General features: G+C 42.0%; 1 protein-coding gene across 5 annotated transcripts in view; it reads right to left on the bottom strand.

The window, feature by feature from the left end:
- Positions 1-1,375: 1,375 nt before the first annotated feature.
- Positions 1,376-15,715, bottom strand: part of znf462 (zinc finger protein 462) — an 80,135-nt gene continuing 65,795 nt past the window's right edge. For 4 of the 5 annotated variants that reach the window (XM_067422743.1, XM_067422740.1, XM_067422742.1 and 1 more), the window contains exons 8-13: positions 12,509-12,785; positions 10,702-10,841; positions 8,636-8,859; positions 6,366-6,579; positions 4,101-4,206; positions 1,376-1,730 (exon numbers count right to left, since the gene is read on the bottom strand). In XM_067422743.1, the coding sequence (XP_067278844.1) occupies positions 1,526-1,730; positions 4,101-4,206; positions 6,366-6,579; positions 8,636-8,859; positions 10,702-10,841; positions 12,509-12,785 (1,166 nt within the window). In that variant the 3' untranslated portion in view covers positions 1,376-1,525. Of the gene's footprint in view, positions 1,731-4,100; positions 4,207-6,365; positions 6,580-8,635; positions 8,860-10,701; positions 10,842-11,445; positions 11,831-12,508; positions 12,786-15,715 lie in introns of those variants that run through there. The other variant, XM_067422744.1, reaches the window with a different exon arrangement.

Genomic DNA, 15,715 nt, shown 5'->3' with positions numbered 1-15,715 from the left:
TGGGGTGGGCAAGTGTTCTCTACAACAACAAAAAAATGCTCTTCTTATTTAGTATTTGTGTCTCGTTTCCAGTCTAAATATCTAACAATTCTTAAATCAAGATGCATTCACTAGATCAGTTAAATAACAGAAGATATTTTTTCTTGTTTTCTGGGGAAAAAAATCTAAATGAAGTGAGTTTTTGCTTAAAACAGGCAAAATGATCTGCCAATGGGGTGAGAAAAATAATCTTATTTCTGACTGAAATCTTGTTTTCGTCCCAAAGAGAAATAAAGATTATTTTTCTCACCCCATTGGCAGATCATTTTGGCTCGTTTATCAAGCAAAAACTCATTGTGATATTTTTAAAATATCTCCTGTGGTTTTACTGATCTAGTAAATGCATCTTGATTTAAGAATTGTTAGATATTTAAACTGGAAACGAGACACAAATACTAAATAAGAAGATTTTTTGCAGTGTTGATACTCTAAAATCATGTCTAAAAGAATCAAGATTATCTAGATAAACAAGATGACGACTATTCCTCAAGGAATTCAGCTACAGGAAGATTAACACGAGGCTAAAATGTAAAAAACAGAAACCGTCGGCCGGCATTCTGACCGAATCTGAAGCCCTCTCGCTCCTCTGGTTACTCGTCTGTGACGGACGTGAAGCCACACACACCGTCTTCAAGACTATCAGTGTGTGTGTCCATCGCGGCGGAAGACATTCGATTCTTTACCTACGCTGTTGTTTTTTTAATAAACGAATGACAAAGTGCATTGAGAAGAACAGGAGGGCTCTGAACGTGGGAAACTCTCCGAGATTCGATCGGAGCGTCGCGCTCACGGTTTCATTCACTATTGGTTACCAATATATCAACATCTGTCCTGAGGGACCAAGACACACTTCTGGAAAATTCAGTGTAAGATTCAGCAACTGAACAAACATCTACCGATACTCCAAGTCTAGCTTCTTCTTCTTCTTCTTCTTTTCTTTTTTTAAAACCAAAAACATTCGTGAAGCAGCCAAAACGAATGATAAACGGACAGACAAAAAAACTGAACGTACGACATTCTTCACCGCACTGCAGAAACGCTCTTCTTACTCAGTCATTGTGTCTCGTTTCCAGTCCAAATATCGAAATATTCTTAAATCAAGATGCATTTACTAGATCAGTTAAACCACATAATCCTTGTTTTCTCAAAAGTAAAATCTAAATGAAGAGAGTTTTTGCTTAAAACAGGCGAAATGATCTGCCAATGGGGTGAGAAAAATAATCTTATTTCTGATTGAAATCTTGTCTCCGTCCCAATCAGAAATCAGATTATTTTTCTCACCCCATTGGCAGATCATTTCGCCTGTTTTAAGCAAAAACTCACTTCATTTGGATTTTATTTTCAACAAAACAAGAACAAATATCTCATGTCATTTTACTGATCTAGTAAATGTTTAGACTGCAAACAAGACACAAATACTAAATAAGAAGAGCGTTTTTTGTAGTGTGCCAAACGGACGTGTTTCTCTACAGCTTTCGTTTTGCTCCTAAGGGTCGTTTTTGGTCTCCAGCGTCTTTATGTCTTCCTCGTTCTGAATCGGACTCGTGGATTGGTCAGATTGATCCGCCCTCGCAGTGTCCACAGTGTCAGTTGATGGGTCCAGCTCCCTGTCAATCACAGCAGCTGGACCAATCAGAGGCAGCGCTGATGAGGCAACCGGACTGCCATCTTTCTTGTCGCCGTTAACAGTCCTGAAAAAAACAAATAAACTTCTTAATTACTACTTTATGTTAAAGGGATGGCTCGCCCAAAAATCCTGTCATTACACAGGATACAATTAGTATTTTTGTCTTGTTTCTAGTCTAAATATATACAAATTCTTAAAACAAGAAGTATTTACTAGACAAGTAAATATAATTGTCTTGTTTTGGGGAAAAATAACTCAAAATGAAGAGAGTTTTTGCTTAAAATAAGATAAATAATCTGCCAATGGAGTTACAAGATTATTTTCCTCACCCCATTGGCAGATTATTTATCTTATTTTAAGCAAAAACTCTCTTCATTTTGAGTTATTTTTCCCCAAAACAAGACAATTACTTTTACTTGTCTAGTAAATACTTCTTAATGTAAGAATTTTTAGATATTTGGACCAGAAACAAGACAAAAATACTAAGAAAGAAACACATTTTTTTCAGTGTATGTCCTTCCAAACCTGTAAGACTTTCGCTCATCTACACAGGCAGAACGCTCATTTTTGGGTGAACTCTCATCTTGTTATGGGTTTTTTCTAAGGGTTAGTTCAGCGATAAATGTAAATTGTGTGATGAATTCCTCCTGTGGTTGGCCAGCCGTCAGTCCTCCGCTCATCTTCACACACAGATGAAGATATTAGTGTTGAAATCCGATGGCTCAGAAAGGCCTTCATTGACACCAATGTCATTTCCTCTCTCAAGACCCATAAAGGCACTAAAGACGTCGTTACAAAGCCCATCTCACTACAGCGGCTCTACAATCATTGACGAAGAGGCCAGAATAGAGTTAGTGCGCAAAAACACTAAATAATGACTTAGGCTGCGTTCACACTTGTCATGTTTGGTTGGATTAAAACGAACCCTGGTGCGATTGCTCGGTTAGTGCGGATCATTTGAACATATGTGAACGCTGCCATCCGAACCAAACCAGCGGACCGAGAGCGCTATAAAGATGAGTCGGTCCGCTTCCAAACCAACTCTGGTGCGGTTCGACTGATATATGAACGCAACACGGACCAAAGACAGGACGTGATGTCACGATGCGACGCATAGTCAGCTGATTTGACGACGCGGAAAGATCGGTGTATCCAGAATGAGTAACGTTAACGTCAGAGGGCAAACGTAGAGCAACGAGGAAGAGCCTCATCAATATTTGGTCAGACATGTTTAGAAAATGCTAGAAGAAACACACAAAAAGCAAATCTGGCTCTTCTCATTAGAGGACCTTTCGGCCATTAGACGGTACAGACGACAGAACGGCCGTCTCTTTTCTGCACAGCGGAGGAAATCCTGGAGCGGTTTTGAACATTTTATGAGCTCTTCATGAGTTCTCAGCTGATTAAAATAATGCCATATGTTCACGCATACAATGACCGTGTGTAATCCGGCACAGCGTTGTTCTGAATGTTCGGTAAGCAGCTCCGACGTCATATAAGCCGACCAATCAGGTTGTGAGCGTCTCCCTGAGCCTTTGGTTCGGTGACTTTAGGTTTGCTGTTATAAATGCCAGAGTGAACGCAAAGCGGACCAGGACTATATGTTTAGTTTTTGTTTTTTGGTCCGGACCAAACGAACCGAACTACAAGTGTGAACGCAGCCTTATATAGTGATGGCCGATTTCAGAACAAAGCTTCGAACCGTTATGAGTCCGTGAATCGATTCATGATTCGGATTGCCAGAGTCTCGTGATTTCAGCAGATCACTGACTCATAACGGTTCGAATCATGAAGCGATTCACTGACTCATAACGGTTCGAATCATGAAGCGATTCACTGACTCATAACGGTTCGAATCATGAAGCGATTCACTGACTCATAACGGTTCGAATCATGAATCGATTCACTGACTCATAACGGTTCGAATCATGAATCGATTCACTGACTCATAACGGTTCGAATCATGAATCGATTCACTGACTCATAACGGTTCGAATCATGAATCGATTCACTGACTCATAACGGTTCGAATCATGAATCGATTCACTGACTCATAACGGTTCGAATCATGAATCGATTCACTGACTCATAACGGTTCGAAGCTTTGTTCTGAAATCGGCCATCACTCTATAAGTCGTTATTTAGTGTTTTTGCGCACTAACTCTATTCTGGCCTCTTCATCAATGATTGTAGAGCCGCTGTAGTGAGATGGGCTTTGTAACGACGTCTTTAGTGCCTTTATGGGTCTTGAGAGAGGAAATGACATTGGTGTCAATGAAGGCCTTTCTGAGCCATCGGATTTCAACACTAATATCTTCATCTGTGTGTGAAGATGAGCGGAGGTCTGACGGCTGGCCAACCACAGGAGGAATTAATCACACAATGCACATTACTGGCTGAACTAACCCATTAAGCCAATCATTGTGAGACTCACATGCCGTGTCGTAGGACGTGTCGTTCCCATTCTGCGCTCAGCGTGAAGGTTCGGCCGCAGAACTCGCACGGATAGCGTTTCACAGGAGACTCCGGAGCCGAAACACCTGCATCACGACACAACACAACTTTAACTTACCATAATAACACTACGCAAACAAGCAGAAATCATCTTAAACATCCTACATGTCATTTGGATCTTTCGATAATGAGTTTAGTGACATTTTACATTTACATTCATGCATTAGACAGACTCAAGCTATCATTTGATCAGTTCATGCATTCCCTTGACCTTGGCATCATAATCTACAGGGATGCTTTTGCTCAGCTAATATATATCAGTATTTCTAGAAGCTCATTTGTGAGGTCAGGCACTGATGTTGGACGAGAAGGCCTGGCTCTCAGTCTCCGCTCTAATTCATCCCAAAGCTGTTCTATCGGGTTGAGCTCAGGACTCTGTGCAGGCCAGTCCAGTTCCTCCACACCAAACTCCTCATCCATGTCTTTATGGAGCGACGCTTTGTGCACTGGAGCGCAGTCATGCTGGGACAGGAAGGGGCCGTCCACAAACTGATCCCACAAAGTCAGGAGCATGAAATTGCCCAAAATGTCTTGGTGAAGCATTAAGAGTTCCTTTCACTGGAACTAAGGGGCCAACCCCTGAAAAACAACCCCACACCATAATCCCCCCTCCACCAAACTTTACACTTGGCCGAGAGCTCGAGTTATACACGGATTGAACACCTGAACTCAGGGATCTGGAGGGGTGGCCCAATCCTTTTGGCAATATGATGTATATTGGCCAAACCCGATTTCATTAACCGATAACGATAACAAAATTGCTCACAAGCAGTCAATATTGCTTCTAAAATAACACAATATTAACTTCGGTAACACTTTGTAATAACGTTCAGTTGTAAGACATTTATAACTGGTTAGTTAATGATGAACTAATGATTTACAAAACATGACTATGCATTTCATAAATGTTACTTTTTTGAATGTTTTGTAGATTCAGTTATAAATTATTTACAAGTTATGAACAATGATAAACTAATAATTTACAAATCATGATTATACATTCATAAATGATTAGTATGCTAACGATTTACAAATCTGTCATAAGTTAGGCCTATCTTTAAAAAAATTGCATTTCATAAATTAATTAAACAGATCCTTAGTAAATGTTTAAGTGGAAACACTTTATTTTAAGGTTCAGTTATTAACTATTAACTAGTTTATTATCATTCAATTTACTAGTATATTGTCTGTTTATTAGTACTTATTACACGGCTCTGCGAAATACTTGATTCTGATTGGTCAATCGCTCATTCCAGCGGTGTGTTATTCCCAGATAACACACACCGCTCATCCGGTTATCTCGACCGGTTCTACTTCTGTGCTTAACGCTGGCGCCATCTTGTGGCTTAAACAGCCGTGGGTTACAATGGAAGACTTTGAGGCAGGTTTCCTTTATAACGTTTTAAATATGGATATTTTTCTGACACAAACGCATCGATTGGAATCAGAAGGCTCTATTAACCCATCGGAGTCGTGTGGAGCACGTTATTTGACGGACAGCTGCATTTAATGGACTTCAAACACAGCTCCAACTACTGCTGGGATTAACGTTAGCCTGGACTTTTTAAATATAACTCTGATTGTATTTGTCTGACAGAAGAATGTCATAAACACCTATAATGACCTGAGGGTGAGTAAATCAGAGGCTTGGGTTCATTTTTGGCTGAACTAACCCTTTCAGCATTCATCCTCAACATTTAGCAGCGATAGATAAAGGCTTAAAGCAGTCTGGAACTGTTTTTCTTCGCGGAAGCTTTGCGTAAGAGCTAATAAAATATTTAATCTCAAGACAATATTTAGTGTGTAATTTATTTGAGACTAGTAGCCGTGTAATAAGCGGGATAATGTCCACCCAGCCGGTTGTTATCTCAGAATAAACCCCTTCAGAGTGACGCTCCGCTTCGCCTCGGGGTCCTGATCGCTCTGGAGGGGTTTATTCTGAGATAACAACCGGCTGGGTGGACATTAGCCCTTACTTATAAAGCTCATATTATTCTACATCCCTTAATCCGACCCAATACCTAAACTTAAACGCTACAAAAACTACCTTACTAACTATTAATAAGCAGTAAATGAGGAGTTTATTGAGGCAGAAGTCGGAGTTAATAGTGAATATGTGTTCCTCAGCTGAAGTGCTACCAGGTGTTCTGTGTAAAGTACATCTGTTCTCCAAACTCATGCTTACCTGTGGCGTCCGTCGGGCTTCTCTCCTCTTCTGGAAGCTTCTCCTCCTCCATCAGCTCATCTTCTTCCTCTTCTTCCTCCTCTTCCTCCTCCTCTACGGGCTCAGCTTCCTCTCGCTCCTCTTCTTCACTGCTGCTCGCGTCCTTCATCTTGTCCTTCATCAGCTCCAGCTGGTCCAGGTTAACTCGTCCCACCAGCTCGAAGTTACGGATCACCTGCGGATCATCGGTCAGGCAAACACGTCATGAATGAGCGTCAGACGAAAGACACACACACACTCAAGAGTGTCAGGTTAAACGCACACACACACACACACACACACACACGCTCAAAGCGTCAGGCTAAAACACACACACACACACACACACACTCAAGAGCATCAGGCGAAACACACAAACACACACACACACACACACACACACACACACACACACACACACACACACACACACACACACACACACACACACACACACTCAAAGTGTCAGGCTAAAACACACACACTCAAGAGCGTCAGGCGAAACACACAAACACACACACACACACACTCAAGAGCATCAGGCGAAACACACAAACACACACACACACTCAAGGGCATCAGGCGAAACACACAAACACACACACACACACACACACACACACACACACACACTCAAGGGCATCAGGCGAAACACACAAACACACACACACACACACACACACACACACACACACACACACACACACTCAAGGGCATCAGGCGAAACACACACACACACACACACACACACACACTCAAGGGCATCAGGCGAAACACACAAACACACACACACACACACACACACACACACACACACACTCAAGAGCATCAGGCGAAACACACAAACACACACACACACACACTCAACGTGTCAAGCTAAAACACGCACACACTCAAGAGCGTCAGGCGAAACACACAAACACACACAGAGCGTCAGGCTAAAACACACACACACTCAAGAGCGTCAGGCTAAAACACACACACACACACACACACACACACACACACTCAAGAACGTCAGGAGAAACACACACACACACACACACACACACACACACACACTCAAGAGCGTCAGGCTAAAACACACACACACACACACTCAAGAACGTCAGGAGAAACACACACACACACACACACACTCAAGAGCGTCAGGCTAAAACACACACACACACACACACACTCAAGAGCGTCAGGCTAAAACACACACACACACACTCAAGAGCGTCAGGCTAAAACACACACACACACACACACACACACACACACACACACACACACTCAAGAACGTCAGGAGAAACACACACACACACAAACACACACACACACACACTGAAGAGCGTCAGGCTAAAACACACACACACACACACACACACTCAAGAACGTCAGGAGAAACACACACACACACACACTCAAGAGCGTCAGGCTAAAACACACACACACACACACACACTCAAGAGCGTCAGGCTAAAACACACACACACACACACACTCTCAAGAGCGTCAGGCTAAAACACACACACACACACTCAAGAGCGTCAGGCTAAAACACACACACACACACACACACACTCAAGAGCATTAGGCGAAACACACAAACACACACACACACACACACACTCAGAGCGTCAGGCTAAAACGCACACACACACACTCGGAGCATCAGGCGAAACACACACACACACACTCGGAGCGTCAAGCGAAACACACACACACTCGGAGCGTCAGGCGAAACTCACACACACTCGGAGCGTCAAGCGAAACACACACACACACACACTCGTAGCTTTAGGCGAAACACACACACACACACACACACACACACACACACACACACACACACACACACTCGGAGCGTCAGGCGAAACTCTGTGTAGAACTCTATCGTTACCGTCGTGTCTGTTCCTGTAATATATGCGGAGACGGTTGGTTATTGTGGAGGCTGGGGGTTTGGTTTAAAGGATGTGAAGATGTCTCGTACGGCAGCTCGAGCATCACTGAGCCTAAAGGCCCTTTCACACACCGGACATGTGACGGAACAGCAAAGCGGAAATGCGAATATTTCGCGTCACAACCATTCACATCCATTATACGATTAACGGTTGGAGTTAAAAATCTTAATTTGTGTTCTACTGAAGAAACAAACACACCGACATCTCGGACGCTTTCGCCAAATCAAAGATTGTCAATAAATGTAATTCTCAAAGTGGTCCTGACTGAACTTCAGTGAAGAGTCCGGCAGGTGAGGCGCGCACCTTGTGTTCCTCGCGCAGGTGATTCTCCAGCTCGTGCAGGAGTTTGCTGTCGTAGTAGCAGAGCTGGCACTGATAGGGCTTCAGCTCCTCGTGCTTCTGGATGTGCATCTGCAGGCTGGGCTCGCTGGAGCAGGTGAAGGTGCATCTGTGGCAGCGGAAGACCACGCCCTCCAGGTGCCTCGACAGCTTGGAGCGGGACACCTCCAGCGGAGCCACGCGCTCCTCTGAGGACACACACACACACACACACGTCAGACGCGCTCACACACACTCTCTGTGTCAGCGGTGCGGTCAGCACTAGAGGGTGACACAGGAGTGGAAATTTCTGTCCCGTCCCATTCCCACACAAAAAATCCCGTCACATCCCAATCCCGCGAAAAACCGGGAAAATTACAGTCCCGTCCCATTCCCTCATAAAAAAATCCCGTCCCATCCCAATCCCACAAAAAAATGAGGGGAAATTTTTGTCCTGTCCCACTCCCACACAAAAAATCCCATCCCAATCCCATGAAAAACCGGGAAAATTGTCGCCCTGTCCCATCCCAATCCCATAAAAAAAACTGGAGAAATTTCCATTCCATTCCCAAACAAAAAAACCCGTCCTATCCCAAACACACGCAAAAACTAGGGGAAATTTCCATCCCGTCCCACTCTCACACACAAAAAATCCCATCCCAATCCCATGAAAAACCGTAAAATTGCCTTCCTATCCCATTCCAATCCCATTAAAAAAACTCGGGGAAATTCCCATTCCCAATGAAAAAATCCTGTTTTATCCCAATCCCACGAAAAAACTGGGGGAAATTTCCATCCAGTCCCACTCCCCCAAAAAAAACCTTGTCCTCTCCCAATCCCATGAAAAAAATAGGAGAAATTTCCATCCCATCCCACTCCCACACAAAAAATCCCATCCCAATTCTACAAAAAAACGAGGGGAAATTTTCGTCCTGTCCCATTCTTACACAAAAAATCCCATCCCAATCCCATGAAAAACCGGGAAAATTGCCTTCCTTTCCCATCCCAATCCCATGAAAAACTGGGAAAATTGCCTTCCTGTCCCATTCCAATCCCATTAAAAAAACTCTGGGAAATTCCCATTCCCAAAAAAAAAATCCTGTCCTATCCCAATCCCATGAAAAAACTGGGGGGAAATTCCCGTCCCTTCCCCCTCCCACACAAAAAATCCCGTCCCATCCCATTAAAAAAACTGGGAAAATTCCCATCCCGTCCCACTCCCACACAAAAAATCCCGTCCCATCCCATCCCAATCCCACAAAAGAACTGAGGGAAATTTCCATCCCGCCCCACTCCCACACAAAAACGGGAAAATTACAGTCCCGTCACACTCCCAAATCAAATAAAATCAAATTCAATCCTCAAATAAAGATTCAAATAATCTGCCAATGGGGTGAGAAATATAATCTTGTTTTCTGTTTGAGTTAAGATTATTTTTCTCACCCCATTGGCAGATTATTTATCTTATTTTAAGCAAAAACTCTCTTCATTTAGAGTTATTTTCCCCAAAACAAGACAATAATACTGAGTAAGAAAAGCATTTTTTTGCAGTATAGTGATTTTGTTTCCCATCCTGCAGGATTCCCGAAAAAATGTCAACCTCTAGTCAGTGCTCACCTCTGTTCTTGACACACACAAACACACACACACACACACACACACACACACACACACACACACACACACACACACACACACACACACACACACACACACACACACACACACACACACACACACACACACACACACACACACACACCTACCCATCACAGTAAACATTATGCATTTTGACTTTACATCATTTAGTATGTTTTTAAAGCTATTTGAAATGTCCTCAAAAACCACATTTATAGTGTAATACCCATGTAGTTATACAAATGTATGTCCTCATAAACCACACAGGCTCACACACACACACACACACACACACACACACACACACACACACACACACACACACACACACACACACACACACACACACACACACACACACACACACACACACACACACACACACACACACACACACACACACACACACTCACCTCTGTGCAGGACGATATGGTCGATCATGGTGCTCTTGTGTTTGCTGTGGTACAGACAGAAGGGGCAGCGCAGGTCCTTGAGCGGCTCCTCCACACCACTGACGCTGTGACCGCTCTCCACATGCAGCGTGAACGTGGACCTGACACACACACACACACACACACACACACACGTTAGGTTTTTGGGAATTGTGGGGACTTTCCATAGCCGTAATGGATTTTACACCGTACAAACTGTACACACGCGGATAGCTCAAAATGCGTCCAGATAACACGCCACTTGGCTTTAGAAAGTGGAGTGTGTGTTTATGCAAAGTCATGATGTCATGTTGATATAAAATAATTGTATTCGTTGACCTGCATGTCATGCGAGCATTAACCGACATCAGAGAACCGTAACAATGTAATGGTTTTGTTAAATGATTGAAGTGTTAACAGAGGGGATTCACGTGAATATATTTGAGCTTGGGCTGATGAGGAAGTGTGTGAATCCCTGAGTCAACATCAGTTCTGTCTCGTTTCCAGTCCAAATATCTAATTATTCTTAAATCAAGATGCATTTACTAGATCAGTAAAAATATTTTCTCTTGTTTTCTGGGGAATAATATCTAAATGAAGTGAGTTTTTGCCTAAAACAGGCAAAATGATCTGCCGATGAGGTGAGAAAAATAATCTTAATCTGATTGAGATAAAAACAAGATTATTTTTCTCACTCCGTTGGCAGATCATTTTCCCTGTTTTATCCTCCTGCGACCCAGTCCCAGACTTTGGTCCACTGTGGTGGACATTATATTTCACTGAGTTTCTCACACGCGTCCCAGTTTAGAGTCAGGATGTCCCTTATAGAGCACAGTCAGGGCTTTGACCAGATACCAAATGTGTGGAGGCTTCACCAGGACAACAAAAATGGCTGACATTAATGTCTAGCACTCTTCTGGAAATATGATCATATTTTGTCATTATAATTTAAATCTGATTCATTTTCTAATTGTTTGTTATTAATCAATATCTCAGGGAAATGTTATGGGGTTTCTAATCAACATATGACTTTTTGTTACATAACAGGGCACTGATTTCATAAATGTCCACTGTAGAGACGCCAGGACATAAATCATGTTCATCAGGCATTCTGGAGACACAAACAGTAGATAGGGAAATAAATTACATATCAATATTCATATGAAATATTACATATTATTATGAAAATGTCTCCAATTATTACTCCCATTATTACACCTCTTTTTTTAATTACATGTTGCACCAAGAACACATTAATATGCAAATTAGATGCAGTTTATAGAGACATTGTATTGAATATATGTATATATAATATGAATATGTATATATATTTCATAACATTGTTTAGAATCATCTTTAAACAAAGTTTGCCTTTAAAAATATCCTGAAACTTAAAAATGTGTTTGTAAATTAAAAATAAATCCCATTGTTGAGTCCTGGTGTCAACTACAGAGGACACGTCATAATATATGAATAAAATATATATATTTCAAAAATCCATTTGTTTCTTATGCTCTAAACAATGTAATGACATGAAAAAATTAACTTTTTTCTGGTTCCCAGGAGGTAAAGCAAAAACTTTTTATTTTCAACAAAATAAGAAAAAATGTCGTTTTACTGATCTAGTAAATGCATCTTGATTTAAGATTTGTTAGATATTTAGACTGGAAACAAGACAGAAATACTGAGTAAGAAGAGCATGTTTGCAGTGTGTAGCTCAAACACTAGCGCCGGGATCATGGGTTTGATTCCCAGCGAACGCTTTGGATAAACGTGTGCGATGTCTTACTTGTAGCAGGTGAAGAATGAACAGTCCTTGCACTTGAAGAGCTTTTTCCCCCCATGGCGGTCTCGGTAGTGTCTGCGCAGACTCTGCATGTATCCGGAGCTGAACTCGCAGAACTCGCAGGTGAGGATGGAGTCGGGCCGGGCCTGAGGAACCGGAGCATCCGGCGCCGGTGCGGCTGAGGACGGGCTGGACGAACCATCGGCCTGAACGCGAGACGCCAGCTGGAAGTGGCTCAGCTGCTGCTGAACATCTGCCGGCTCCAGATACGCCAGCGACTCTGAGATGACAAAGACATCAGTGTCACGAGCTCATCTAGACGCGCTTACACCTGCGGTTCACATCTGTCTCCACTGCTGCCATCATGGGTTCCAGTCGCACGCTTCGTTTACAATCAAAACAGTACAGTTGCACTCAAGGCCTATGCCAAAAATGTTCAATGTGGTTCGATACAGAGCTATAGGGTTCTCGACTCGATTTTAAAGAACGCTTCATGCCAAAAAGGTCCAATGTGGTTCTATAGAGAACTCTAGGGTTCTCAACTCGATTTTAAAGAACGCTTCATGCCAAAAATGTTCAATGTGGTTCTATACAGAACTCTAGGGTTCTCGACTCGATTTTAAAGAACGCTTCATGCCAAAAAGGTCCAATGTGGTTCTATAGAGAACTCTAGGGTTCTCAACTCGATTTTAAAGAACGCTTCGTGCCAAAAAGGTTCAAAGTGGTTCTAATTAAAACTCTAGGGTTCTCGACTCGATTTTAAAGAACGCTTAATGCCAAAAAAATTCAATGTGGTTCTATACAGAACTCTAGGGTTCTCCACTCGATTTTAAAGAACGCTTCATGCCAAAAAGGTTCAATGTGGTTCTATACAGAACTCTAGGGTTCTCGACTCAATTTTAAAGAACGCTTCATGCCAAAAAGGTCCAATGTGGTTCTACACAGAACTCTAGGGTTCTCAACTCGATTTTAAAGAACGCTTCATGCCAGAAAGGTCCAATGTGGTTCTATAGAGAACTATAGGGTTCTCGACTCGATTTTAAAGAACACTTTACGCCAGAAAGGCCAATGTGGTTCAATACAAAACTCTAGGGTTCTCGACTCGATTTTAAAGAACGCTTCATGCCAAAAAGGTCTAACGTGGTTCAATACAGAACTCTAGGGTTCTCGACTCAAATTTAAAGAATGCTTTATGCCAAAAAATTTCAATGTGGTTCTATACAGAACTCTAGGGTTCTCAACTCGATTTTAAAGAACGCTTCATGCCAAAAATGTTCAATGTGGTTCTATACAGAACTCTAGGGTTCTCGACTCGATTTTAAAGAACGCTTCATGCCAAAAAGGTCCAATGTGGTTCTATAGAGAACTCTAGGGTTCTCAACTCGATTTTAAAGAACGCTTCGTGCCAAAAAGGTTCAAAGTGGTTCTAATTAAAACTCTAGGGTTCTCGACTCGATTTTAAAGAACGCTTAATGCCAAAAAAATTCAATGTGGTTCTATACAGAACTCTAGGGTTCTCCACTCGATTTTAAAGAACGCTTCATGCCAAAAAGGTTCAATGTGGTTCTATACAGAACTCTAGGGTTCTCGACTCAATTTTAAAGAACGCTTCATGCCAAAAAGGTCCAATGTGGTTCTACACAGAACTCTAGGGTTCTCAACTCGATTTTAAAGAACGCTTCATGCCAGAAAGGTCCAATGTGGTTCTATAGAGAACTATAGGGTTCTCGACTCGATTTTAAAGAACACTTTACGCCAGAAAGGCCAATGTGGTTCAATACAAAACTCTAGGGTTCTCGACTCGATTTTAAAGAACGCTTCATGCCAAAAAGGTCTAACGTGGTTCAATACAGAACTCTAGGGTTCTCGACTCAAATTTAAAGAATGCTTTATGCCAAAAAATTTCAATGTGGTTCTATACAGAACTCTAGGGTTCTCGACTTGATTTTAAAGAACGCTTCATGCCAAAAAGGTTCAATGTGGTTCTATAGAGAACTCTAGGGTTCTCAACTCGATTTTAAAGAACGCTTCATGCCAAAAATGTTCAACGTGGTTCTATACAGAACTCTAGGGTTCTCGACTCGATTTTAAAGAACGCTTCATGCCAAAAAGGTCCAATGTGGTTCTATAGAGAACTCTAGGGTTCTCGACTCGATTTTAAAGAACGCTTCATGCCAAAAAGGTCCAATGTGGTTCTATAGAGAACTCTAGGGTTCTCAACTCGATTTTAAAGAACGCTTCATGCCAAAAATGTTCAATGTGGTTCTATACAGAACTCTAGGGTTCTCGACTCGATTTTAAAGAACGCTTCATGCCAAAAAGGTCCAATGTGGTTCTATAGAGAACTCTAGGGTTCTCAACTCGATTTTAAAGAACGCTTCGTGCCAAAAAGGTTCAAAGTGGTTCTAATTAAAACTCTAGGGTTCTCGACTCGATTTTAAAGAACGCTTAATGCCAAAAAAATTCAATGTGGTTCTATACAGAACTCTAGGGTTCTCCACTCGATTTTAAAGAACGCTTCATGCCAAAAAGGTTCAATGTGGTTCTATACAGAACTCTAGGGTTCTCGACTCAATTTTAAAGAACGCTTCATGCCAAAAAGGTCCAATGTGGTTCTACACAGAACTCTAGGGTTCTCAACTCGATTTTAAAGAACGCTTCATGCCAGAAAGGTCCAATGTGGTTCTATAGAGAACTATAGGGTTCTCGACTCGATTTTAAAGAACACTTTACGCCAGAAAGGCCAATGTGGTTCAATACAAAACTCTAGGGTTCTCGACTCGATTTTAAAGAACGCTTCATGCCAAAAAGGTCCAACGTGGTTCAATACAGAACTCTAGGGTTCTCGACTCAAATTTAAAGAATGCTTTATGCCAAAAAATTTCAATGTGGTTCTATACAGAACTCTAGGGTTCTCGACTTGATTTTAAAGAACGCTTCATGCCAAAAAGGTTCAATGTGGTTCTATACAGAACTCTAGGGTTCTCGACTCAATTTTAAAGAACGCTTCATGCCAAAAAGGTCCAATGTGGTTCTACACAGAACTCTAGGGTTCTCGACTCGATTTTAAAGAACACTTTATGCCAGAAAGGCCAATGTGGTTCTATACAGAACTCTAGGGTTCTCGACTCGATTTTAAAGAACGCTTCATGCCAAAAAGGTCCAACGTGGTTCAATACAGAACTCTAGGGTTCTCGACTCGATTTTAAA

Source organism: Pseudorasbora parva, chromosome 18 (genome assembly GCF_024679245.1).
Source record: "Pseudorasbora parva isolate DD20220531a chromosome 18, ASM2467924v1, whole genome shotgun sequence".
Taxonomy (NCBI): domain Eukaryota; kingdom Metazoa; phylum Chordata; class Actinopteri; order Cypriniformes; family Gobionidae; genus Pseudorasbora; species Pseudorasbora parva.
Note: the sequence above shows the minus strand (reverse complement) of the source record. Positions and strands in the feature narration are given on the sequence as shown.